Here is a 12,607-nt window from a genome sequence, read left to right as displayed (position 1 = left end):
CTGCCCTGATAGGAAACAGGAAGGAGGTAATGAGGGCCAAGCTGTCAACCACAGCCTATAATAACCTCAGTGCTCCTCTCTCCACTCTGAGGGTCTGGCCTGCTATGTCCCTCCCAGGGACATCAGGCAACTTAGCCCAATTGACCTCGATCCTTTCGCACAGCTGGTCTGTCCCCCACCTCTAAGCACCCCCAACACGCCCAGCCTACACTGCCTCCCAGCTGAGTGAACCATGACCGGAAGGCATCTGTCAAAGCAAGGCCTTGAGATTTTGGACAAGGAAGAGCAGGGCTTTGCATGGATATTTAGAAGGATGGAAGCTCATGTCAACAGAAGTGGCAATCTTTCTTTCCAGACACACCTACAGTATACTCAAAGAAGTCTTTTTACAACCATTTAATACACATCGTTGTGAATTGAAAAAAACAGTTCTTTAAGATGACAAGCAGAGAGGGGATCAGTATACTTCTTCACAATAACATATCTACAGAAAAGTCTTAACTGCTGAATACTTGCACTAACCTGAGCAACAGAGGCTTGCAGCCTATTAGTCATGCTAAGAATTTAACACGTGATTGTTTTTGGCCAACTGACCACCTTAAACAATATCTGATATGAGTTAAAGCTGGGGTATGCTCAAAGTGAAGTCAGAGGGAAAAAGTGTTCATAGCTGTTCTGAACTGTCACACTGGAGGGCAGAATGAAAAGCAGGCTGTCATAATGGCACACAACTTTCAGACAGCCTTTCCTCAAAGGCATTCATGGTGTTGCACATGTTTTCACATGCGAAAAATGATGTAGCTGTGTGAAGAATTTTTAAAAAGTGAGACGTTCTGCCCACAGAAGTCTATTACAAATCAAAAGCTAAACAAATGGCTGGCTTTGCTCACTTCCTCTGTAAACACAAAGTGCACTGAAAGTCTCACAAAGACGAAATGAAAGTGCATTCCTTCTCTCGGTTTAGACTTTCCTACCCCTCTCTTGAAAAAGAATGCCATTAAAATTATCTCATTATCCATCTTTAGAGCTGTTTCAAGTTTTATTGGATTTAGTGTAATGCTAATTGGTTATTTAATGCTAATCAGTAACTATATACTGTATAGTTCAGAGTCAAGGGGTCAAAATCACCGATTAATTTATAACCACTGCAGGAGAACACATCCTGAAACCCTGCCCACCTGCACTGGTCCATCATTATTTTAGTAGAGAGGCAACCAGGCTGTTTTTGCAACACACACTTCTCATCACATACAAGGAGGGGAGGTGAATAGACCAAACTTAATAAATGACTTGGAGTCACTCATGTCATGTTTTATTTAAATGGCTCACAGTACTTCTATTGAATTATTTCCAATAGAGAAAAAAGAGTAAATACTTTATTTACATATAGTACTTTTAAAAAATACAATATTTCCACAACACATCCCTGCTGCTGCTTTTTGCTGAAAATCCTTCCCTGTATTTCCAACACTGCATATTCCAGGCCCACTAAGGCTTATGAGATGAAAGAGAATAAGTAAGTAAGTTAGCATCAGGTCTTAGTCTCCTAGTCATCCTCATGGGCTGACACTTCAAACTGCAGTTTTTATCAGAGTATCAACTGTTTGAGCTTTGTAAAAAGTAAAAGAGATGGTGCTCACTGTATGTTGGACAGCAATTGTTATTAGTGTTTCAAAAACAAGTCAGGTTTTCCTGCGTGCATGAATTTTAAACAGAATATATTACAGTTGTGGCTTCTAGGGTCCACACTAGAGAGAAGAGTAACAAAACGGCAACTGGATAGTTTTATTACAGTCAGTAATCACCAAAAGAATGGAGATGAGCATTTGTAAATAGGGATGCAAGAATCTCTTTATGTTTTCAAGCTGATGCACAAAATTAGTTCATAATGAGCCTAACAACCTGTGCCTGTACCATATTAACATCTGTTGCCTGTTTTTGAATGACCTCTGCCCTGAAACATCTGGATATATCACCCTTTTGCAAAACCAGACAGCTGCACTGCTTCTTAGCACCTACTATTGTATGCACACGCACAAGCTCGGGCTCAAGCTGCCGCCAACACTCCAAGCTGACAACAGTCTCAACCATGTCACCACTATCACGGATATAATAGCTCTAATATGAATAATGGAACTGTCACTTTACATCCCCGTTTCTCAGTATGTCTTCTACACCTTCTTTCCCCTCTTCCTCTTGCTACACAATATTTTTCCCCATTTGTTTTTATCTTTATACTATAATTAGGAGACATACTGTATGTGTCTGTGACATTAAAATCACGCACAATGTGGAAAAAAGTTTTGTTTTTTTTGCTGATTGTTTTGCAGTGCTTTTTTTACATTCAGAAGATTCGGACATTACATCATTATAAAACATGGGCTAATAGATAATCTTATCCATGTTATTAGTTATGAAATCAACAATTCAACATACGTAAAATGGGTCTACTTCAAAGACCATAAAGCCATGGGCCATCACTTGTTCTTTTTTAGTTTTTCACAGCAAATATCTTCTCTCTCACTAATCTTAAAAATACACAATTGCACACAGATGTTGTTGAAACTCTACATGATAACTTTTTTCTCAGCTATTACATTTTAATTCCGTCCTCAATCTTAAAACAATGCTAGAGTTTGGCAAAATCTTTGAAGAACTCAAAGGCGTCCTGGGAGCTGGAAAGGAAGGCAGGATATTGTGCCTCACTATTTTTCTCTCCGCTCCCTGCTTTTTCTTGGCGTGAAAATTACAGATCATGGCCAACTAAGTGAAAAAGTACTGACATTAGTCAAAGTCCAATGCGCCTCCATAGCTTTTGGGTATGAATGTTTGGGTGGAAGGAGAGTGGCACAGTGGTGTGGAGGGGGGCTACACAGAGCAGAGGGGAAAGATTGATTTCTAATTAACAAGCTGGTTGCAGTAATGAAAGACTCGATGGTCTCTACAGGCGGTGGATCATGGGGAGTGTTTCCCTTGACATCTAGTCTTAATCACACCAGCACAGCTTGGTAAGAATGCACTCATTGCTGTAATTAACATTGTCACGCACCCTCCATCTCCCCTCTCGCATCCCCACCTCTTTTCTGTCTTAACCTCTACCTCAGACCTCTGCTTTCACTCGATAGTAGGGATCACCCAATTACTCCATCACTCTGTTTCCTCTGTTGTGTTGAGGCACTGACAAAGGCACTGTGATGTCTATGTTAAAATAAGTTGTTCTATGTTAACCTGGCTGTATTTGTATTTGGTGTGTTTGTGACCAAAAACAAATTCTAAATTTAAATGTGATCACCGCAGTTTATACATCTCTAGCTGTTTACTTGTTAACATTCTGCAGTCACCGGCATCTGCCCACATAATTCAATGCACTTTGATAGAGGTATAGTAATACTAGTATACCTCTAGTAAGAGTTAATTGGTCCTTCTAAGTCATATCTGCTAATATTGTGACTCTAAAGCTCTTTCAACTGGCATGGATGCCTTTAAACAAAAGGTTGAATATACAGGTATTTGCCTAATATTTACTTTTTAATCCATATTGCTTATCCTAAACAATATCAATATATATATATAATGGAGAATGAATTAAATAAACATGATTGTCATCACCAGAGGGGGCTGAGGTAAATGTTGAGGTGTGATTAAGAGCTCTGATTTCACATTCTTAGTCCCTATGAAAAAGAGCACTGAGGTGACTGGGACATGTTACCAGCTCTGCATTGATTTTTAGAGAGAAAGTACAGCCAAGGACACAGATCAGCCAAACAGAGTGGCACACTGTCCTTTACACTGTATGAAGACAGTCAGTCTCCCTAGAGTACAGTTGAGCAGGAAGGTGATATCTCACTTATTCTACAGTCTAGACCTCTCTCATTCTGAGTTTTAGTTGCAAGTCACACAGACTAGCTGACAAGAAAGGTACAATCAAACACCTGATCCACTGAGGTGTAAGACACGCTGTTCCACTGGGTACTCCTCAGTAGAAGCAGACATTTATTTTATCTTTAAAAAAATATGTCATTGTTTCATTGATATCCCATTTCAAAATGTTTTTGAAAAAACTTATTTTTTTTATATGACTATTGGGTGAACTGAACAAATACAGGATGATCTTGGGTCACCTCCAAGCAAATGTAAGCTTGCCTGTCAGAAGTCTTGATAAACCCTAAAAGCAAGATGAATGTATTTATCTTCATTGTGGTCTACTGGGAGAATCTCTGTGGATCATCTAATCCTGAATCAGAGCTAACTGATGACACGCAGATCTGTGGGGGCTGGAGGTACATCATTTAATAAGTGGGATTTCACAACAGAGCATTAGGGGAATGAGGTATTTTCAGGGGCCTTGTAAACACCAACCCCCTCACCCATGCTGTCATTTTCGGCAGGAATATGTGTGAGCCTTTGCATGTGAGGGGCAGTGTAATCTGCCTCTGCCAGCCTGCCGTGTCTCTCTTAGGCAGAGTGGGCCTGGCTGTTTGAAGGAGGCTGTCGCTGGATGGGGGGTAGGGCTGTGGCTAATCCGCCTATGCCACGCGCCGTGTGCCCAGCACCCAGCCAGTTGCACCATGCCGCCTCCTCTGTAGTGGGTCCACTGGAGCGCTACAAGGTCCTCTGAATGCTATCAGCACAGACGACACACTGCCCCCCAAGCAGGGATTACAGCTCTCTCAATGAGGGCGCCAGGAGGAGGATCCAGAGCAAGAGGAGGAGAAGAAGGAGGAGGAGGTACACAATCCCCCAACAGGAGCTCCATTCTCTACAAGGAAGAGGCCATCGGCAAAGCCGACACGCCAATCAACAGCGGCTGGGAAACCACCCCATGAGAACAACACGTCCAGCATGAAGGATGGGGAGGAGGGAGGAAAGGTTTAAGAAGGATCCATCACTTTTCAAAATCCGGCTTAGAGCCACTTGGTACTCCTTAAGGAGAATGAACACTGGCCCATTGTTATGAGGTAGATTGGGATGGGGACATTAGCATGAGTTTGCATAGACACATGGAGTACTTAATGTCATATGCAGACCTGGTATTTGGGCATTTTGGGCATTGGAGGTTTGGAAAGAAAAAAAACTTTGTAATTATGTTTACAACCTGTTTGTCAGTTGGAAGTAGACATCAAAGAAGCAAAGGAAAGGAGGAAAAGGGAGGAGGTAGGGGAGCTGTAATGTGCCAGTAAAAAATAATTAAATAGACTGGTGGAGGGTGCGTCCCTTGTGTTTTCTATTGGAAAACTTAGGCAGTAAATATAGTGTGGTTGAGATTCATCTTCACACCCTCAGGGTCTAGAATACGTTGTGTGGGCTCTGTGAGCTGGTGTTCTGTTTCTCACTATGGTTTACCATACAGACAGATGTACTATATATACAATGGCTGAAACACAGAATTCCTCATGAAACTTAATCTTCAGCAACAACAGAAAAATGAGAAAGTAACCAACTACAATTCTACCAAATCATGTGTGCTTCAGGCATGGAAAAACTCATAATGTCACCATATTTCGGGTGGTTTATATGTTGCTTAAGTTGTGCCAGGAGTGGAATTTCTACTGGTGCTTATGCTGTCTAAAACTTAAACCTCCAGACAGCAGAGAGGGACACAAGGGAAACACAGCAAGCAAGTACATACTAGGACAGCAGGAGCCTAGCATCTGCACACCCCAGCTTGTATTATCAACAGAGAGGCACTCCAAATCAGGCAAACCCCCAACAGGCAAGCACACACTCCAACATCCTGAAAATACTTACACCCACTCATCTGCCCACTCATGAAAGTTACTGAAAACACAACTCAGATTTGCTTGTTAAGAGCTTTCTTGTTTTGGCTGGAAAATGAATCAGTTGAGGAAATTGAAAATAAAAAATGTAAAAGCTCTGTGCTGCTTGACTAGATAAGACTGGCACGGGCACACACCTCTGCCTGGCAGGGATCCACTCAATGCCTTCATTTTAGCTCTTTCTACCACACCTGGCATCATGCTGGAATCATTTTGGCACCAGCCTGGCAAAGGCTAACAATGTCATTGTTATCTGAGGCGATTCTCCGTGCTCTGATCCAGTAAATCAATTTTCCAGAAATGTGGCATATAGATGGCATCTGAGCCATCTCAACTATCATGGCTTCAAATTTTCCAGAGTTGATGTAACTCACTGCCTCTTTATGATCAAAAATATAAAGGCAGATACACAGAAAATCTGTCTGTCATTCCCAGTTAGGTGTACATTGTCACAGGTTTGTACAGTATGCTATAATAGCTACAGCATGTCCCTGTGAAAACAACTTGACACAGCCATTTAGCACCTAGACAGGAGGAAAATACTCATATTCAAGCTGTTATGTCACATCCTGTTGTAACATCGACACAAAGAATTGTAATAGCCCGTTGATCAGGACATTTGTGTTTAGCCAGCGGAACATCTGACCTGTCTCGATGTCATGATGGATCACCCACTAAGTGCTGAGTGTTGTGTGCATGGCCAAGCATGCATGTGTGACAAAGGGAAGATTCCCAATGAATATCCATTCTCATTTCTCGCCCATCTGCTCCATCATATAAAGGAAACTGGCATATCTCAGTGAATACAATGCTCTATAAATGGTTCATCATTCAATGTCCACAAAGACAGAACACCCAAACACACCCAGCAAGCTCATACAAACAGTAATACACTTGACACACTTCTCTCTACTCAGTGAAGTGACCTATTCAGACAAAGCAGCAGGAGGCAGAGAGGCTGAAGAGCTGGGAAAGCTAATGAATGCATGGGTTTGGTCCACTTGAAAGTGCTAGTACTATCCGCATGTTGCTTTTCCTTTGCTCACAGGAGAGCCCTATTAAACCATTAGCCCCTATCCCCTCTGCTCTTCCCTCGCTCTTACCTCCTTTCCAGTGTCCCTGTTCCCCTAAACTGGATGTCTACATGAAAACTAGGCCAGTCTTTTGTTGGTTCACTGACCAATGCTTGCTGCACCGTAATAAATACTAAGAGTTCTCTTGATCTCTTAAGTAGATAAATATAAAACGCTACAGTTGAGCTGAACAGAGATGTAAGGAGCACTAGACTGGTGAAGGGGAAGAGTAGGGACACCAGCCAAATCTAATCAGTCTGCAGGAACAGAGCTCCAAGAAATGCAGCACTGACAAGAAGTGGTCAGAGGTCAAAAAGCCGACCCTTAACAGTCCCCTCAGAGGTTAAGTGCAGCAGAGGGCGATGATGATATCCGACAGGCTGCTGAAGTCACAACAGATTGATGCCATTTTGGCATTCAATCTAAAGACAAAGACAACTGTGAGCGCCTGCTGGTGAAGACTTAAAGATGGGTGTTTCCATGACGTCTCCCTGTGGCTTTACTGATATGACCCGGTGTATGGCGAGATAATATCTACTTTTCCATAGCCTTACCGTGGCCTTGTATCTGTGACCTTCACTTCAACATGACTGGCTTGTTGTTCTACAGACATCATTCAACAGCACACACTTAGAAGAACTCCCCCAACCATGACAAGTAATCAACTTTGCAGATAGATAATGGCTTCTTTCCCATTGCAAGACACACTGAGTTGTTTCTGGTGGTTGGCAGGAGAGCTGCTGAAGTAATTCACAATGTCTAATCTGATAGGTTATCATGGGAAAAGCTGATGGCATTTTGTGAGGATGAATTTATCTCCAAGTTCCCATTAAGAATGTCATTTAGTGGCAACATCCAAATCTCCTTGAAATGTTGATTGTTTCGCGGGCCTCTTCAATCATTTGCACATGAAAAGGTCCGTGAAAGAGGGACTGCTGTAGCGACGATTGACAGATTTGCAGTGGGCATTTCAGCCTGTACTGTCAACTAGTTCTCTAAGGAGCTCTCTTGTTTTACCCTCTGTCACTTTCACTTGCACCACTGTTTCCTCCTGTTTGTCTATTGTGGCCCTGTGGTAGAGACACACTGCTGAATCCCACTGAATATTGTTTGCTTTTCAATGGTGTATAGAAACAATGAATATGGTGAGAGTGACAGCCACGCTGCCTACCTGCAAGCCTCAGCAGGGGCTTGTGTGAGTGCCTCATTCAGGGCTTTACACTGACACAAATAACCTTGCATAGAGAAAGACACACAAACACTGTGCATTATATGCAAATACACACACTGATGAATAAAACCACTCACTCCAGATTTTTAAATACCATAAACATGAAAATGACAGACTAATTAACATCAGACAAAGCACTCGCTGTGTTCTGTACAAACAAACATGCCCCGTTTTTGAAACTGCTGACACGGTAAACACAACTGTAGCTTTCATCAGATGTGCACACGCATCATTACAAACCTGGGTGCAATCGGCAGAAAAAAAATAGTACAAATTCCTCGACATCAAAAAGAAACTCAATCAATCTCACTGGCCCCATTTCTGCTCATACACCTTCATTTTTCCAGCTATTCTCTACTGACTTGCAGAGGACACCGCACTGCTATTCTGTTCCCAATCCAATCTTTTCAATAGTGCCTTTTTATTGTACTGCATAACACAGTTCAACGATGTCTCTACTCATAATTTGTGCTTTACTGGAAAGGTTACGTTTTCTAATATCAAAACAGTCTGTTTTGAGGAATTTCACCTCTTCCTCTTCTTCCAGTGCTGTGTCACCATTCCTTCATCTGTAAAAATGAACATTTAATAACATTTCCAAAAGCAGAGGGACAAGAAACAACAGGAATGAAAAACTGGACACTGAGATTAACTGTGTTTAGAAACAGGGCTCTGGGTTTTGTATTCTGATGTTGCTTCTTATAAACATGTGGTTGCTGTATGGAGAACATGTCACATTCTCACAGCAGTGTTAAAAGAGGTCGGAGACTAAATGAAAAAAAGAAAAGTTCTTTGACATTACTGAAATAAAGATCTGCTTTCTGAATGTGGCAAAAGTGATTCAAAAGGGTCTTTTGGTTATTTAGAGGACAAGTACAAATCTCAGCGTGACCTTACTTCATTTTGCCTCTCTCTCTCTCTCTTTTGAAAGATAAGACTGTATGTGGGCAGTATGTGAGTGTGTGTATGAGTGACACTCGGTTCCCATTGGTCTGGTACAAGGATTGACCCTAGAGTCTGAATGTAAGCACACAAATCTCCAAAAAACCTTTTCATTTCTCCTTATTTTCTGTTTCCCAGCAGTTCAGAGTGTCTCTACAGTATTTCTGTTTCCATTTTGTCCACTACGACCCTGCCAATACACCCACCCTCTCAAACATTTCACACACAGAGTAACGCAACCTCTCTTGGTCATTTCATTCTGATAGCTAAACACAGTAATCTTGTCTACAGTGCACACACACTCACAGAGTATGCTGCCCACACATGCTCTTATCATTCAAAAGCAACAGAGAAGCAAGAGGCAGTGAGGTCAGGTCAGAAACCCAATTACTGTACGACAAACACACAGACATCTTCCTCTTGATTGGCACCAAATGCTAAGGTGTTTTCTTTGAGACACCTTAGCCTGTCTCTTTTATAAGAGGTCATCGCTCTCTTTTCCCTTTCAAACTTTCCCTCCCTCCACTAACAACCTCTCTCTTTTGCGCTCTTTCTTCGGTTTTCTTTTCTACAGCCCTTCAACAACCACACAGCCAGCATCTCTAATGCCTTCCGCCCACCATTTCCACATGCAGCTCTTTCAGTGGTTAGATCACACGTTGCTTTTAGAAGATTAAACCAAATGTAATCCAAAACTAAGGCCCATAGAGTGCATAAAAACAATGAGCAAAAACAATTCAGATCAAACCAGATAAGAGAAGCATGACAAAATAGAAAAGCTCATTTACCGAAATTTTAAAAAATGGTACTTCCCCTGCCATTCCCACATCACCAACAGATTTGATTTCCTGTTCTTTCCCTTTCTATCTTCCTCTCTTATTGTTTTCAGCAGAGCCTGCAGATACAAGTCCATCTTCAATCTAACACCTGTATGCAGCATGTAGCTCACAGTAACATGTAAGGATAGATGTAACCATCAAGGTTTGAGAGGATGAGAGAGGGGGGGTAGGAGGGGGGGGGACAGAGACTGGGATTGCTCCTGATTGCACAACTAAGCATACAGCCAGCCACGTTTCACTTGTTCACTTGCCATTTATCCATCCCCCTGCACACTCAGTCAAAACCCCAGAAATTTAACAATGAGCTGTCATCATGTGCCAAAACATGGGACGGAAAAAAAAAAAAGTGAGCAGCTTGGAACCCTGTCATTTTTCCGTGCAAGCCCCGCTGCTGGTATCTTATCTGCTCAATCCTCTCATCGTCATTTAAATCTTCCCCTACTCCATCCGATCCTAGCCGTGGCCCTATTTAAATCTCTCCCTCCTCCCGGTCCACCACATTTCTAATGCTAATTATTTAAACCTCTCCATGCGCTCTATCCCTCCCATCCACCAGCTAGTTATTCAAATCTCTCCCCACCCGCTCTCCCTACAAGCCCGGCCCCAGTTAAAAGGTGCTTGACTGAATGGTTGATCCGGGCTGTTATTTTCAGAAAGAGGATAATACAGCTTCTTCCAGACTCCTCTCCTTTCCTCCTCTGTTTTTCTGGCCTTCTCATATCCTGTTCTTCCTATATACAATTACACAAACTCTGCCGAACAGATCCCTTTTGAATTCAAGACGTTTATTTGCCATGATAATGGAATGCAGTTGTTAACAGCACAAGAACAGTGTAATAAATCCAGTGTTTATCATATCGAATTAGGTGAAATACAACAAAGACAGGATTAGAAAAAGATGTAGGCAATTTACACAAAATGTGTAGATAGTTGGGAAGTGAGATACAATCAGTAATATGCATAAAATATGTATACATCCAACTTTTTGAGAAGAGGATAGTTGCGTGGGAATGTGACCTTAGTCGGTCTGTGCTGGTCTGTGTGGGTCACTGTCCCCGGTGTTAAGTAAGTGGTGAGAGTGAGTGACTGAGCAATGATGACACAGTTTGAGCGGTCAGAGGGGATCATTTTTCCAGGACCAGGTGCCAGCGCATCAGTGTGGGAAAGGGGACATTAATTAGTCTCCTCTCACACTCTAAGCATGGCTTACTGATTTCCGACCTTTATCTCTATCAGTCAGAGGATCTCTTTTTGTGTCGCTCCGTTTGTCCATTCCCACTCGCAGTTTTTGCACACTCTCTCTCTCTCTCATTCATTTGGAGGGATCTCACTGTTAGTCCTGTGGAGAAGCCACCTACACATGGAGCATCAGGATCACAGCTCAGTAAAACACCAAAGCTGCTCATGGGACTGAACAGGAGTCCCACTCAGCATCACTACTTATTACAGTTACATAAATGCTGGTTTCCAACAACAGCCACCCCACGTAAACTGCACACTCCCATATGCACACACCACAGCAGTACATGTGTAAAACACCTGCAAGAAAATGTACACACACAGTGTATCGTTCTTGATTGTGTTGTTGCTTCTACAATTTTAAAATATCTTTAATGCATGTTATGCATAGCAGAATTTTAGCACAATTAAGCGATGTGTATTCGTCAAGAAAACAACAATTTCAAAGTGAAGTTCATTAACTTTGACTTCAAATTTTAAAAACTGTTTTTAAATAATACAAAATTCATTATATCTTAACAGCCAGTGAAATTCACAATCAGATCCATTTAAAACATTCATTTTTATATGATTCAATACAGACATTAACAGACTGCTGAAACAATAGATTCCATTCTCTTCAGCATGCAGAAAAAAAAAAAAAAAAAAAAAAAAGTGGACACCATAGAAGGTGTGCTCACCTTGGTACTCCTGTCCAGGGGTGTAGGCAATGGGGTTGCCCGTAATTTGGAGGGTGAGTAGCACCTCTCCCCCACCTTCTGTCACCCCGGTTCCCTCCAGCTCCCCATGGTGGGTACACAGGAAGAAGAAGGGATTGAAACGGGGGTAGAAGCTTGCAGGGGGTGTCCCGAAATCCACGCTGCTGCTCCCCAAGACTAGGGCCAGCAGGGCACAGCCTAAGGCACCCCCGAGAGAGGCCCACGCCATGGCCATCTGCCCTCACCAAGCGAGAGGCTGAGGGAGTGGAGGTGGGTGAAGAGGTGAGGAGAGTGATGAGTGGGAGCGAGGAGGGCACAGGTAGAGTTCCAGAGGACTGCTTTTGGAGTCCACAGATGAGTCGAAAGTCCAAACGTGCGTGTGCGTGAGAGTGTGTGTCTATGTGTGTTGTTGTATTGTGCAATATTATGTGTGAGTGTGTGGGCTTGGCCGTCAGGAAAACTGTAGAGCTCTGTTCTTCTGCTTCCTCTCCCTGTCCTACCTTCACTCCCGGGGAGTTCAGAGCTTCGCCTGTGCTGTCCTGCTCCGGCGTTTAAATACCTCACCCCCTCCCTCTGTTTCCCTCTCTCCTCCCACCCTCCCTCCCTCCCTCTCTCTGTCTCTCTTTCGCTCTAACACCAGCTCCACGCGTGCTGTATGCGCTCTATGAGACGGCCTCCCTCCTCTCTCTCATCCAGCTCTTCTCTCCTCCCTCTTCTCTGTCAGTCTATCACTCTGCCTTTTTCCTTAATCTCTTCCTCCCACCCCCCCACCCCCCGTCTTCTCTCCTTCTCTTTACCTCTCACTAAA

At 42.8% G+C, this 12,607-nt stretch overlaps 1 protein-coding gene across 2 annotated transcripts in view; it reads right to left on the bottom strand.

Moving 5' to 3' along the window:
* The window catches only part of reln (reelin), a 107,406-nt gene extending 95,066 nt beyond the window's left edge, over positions 1-12,340 (bottom strand). For both annotated transcript variants that reach the window (XM_067590131.1, XM_067590132.1), the window contains exon 1: positions 11,782-12,340. In XM_067590131.1, the coding sequence (XP_067446232.1) occupies positions 11,782-12,034 (253 nt within the window). In that variant the 5' untranslated portion in view covers positions 12,035-12,340. The remainder of the gene's footprint in view (positions 1-11,781) is intronic.
* Between the last annotated feature and the right edge of the window lie 267 nt (positions 12,341-12,607).

Source organism: Thunnus thynnus, chromosome 5, assembly GCF_963924715.1.
Source record: "Thunnus thynnus chromosome 5, fThuThy2.1, whole genome shotgun sequence".
Classification (NCBI taxonomy): Eukaryota; Metazoa; Chordata; class Actinopteri; order Scombriformes; family Scombridae; genus Thunnus; species Thunnus thynnus.
The sequence above is the reverse complement of the archived record's forward strand: the minus strand, read 5'-3'. Positions and strand labels throughout refer to the sequence as shown.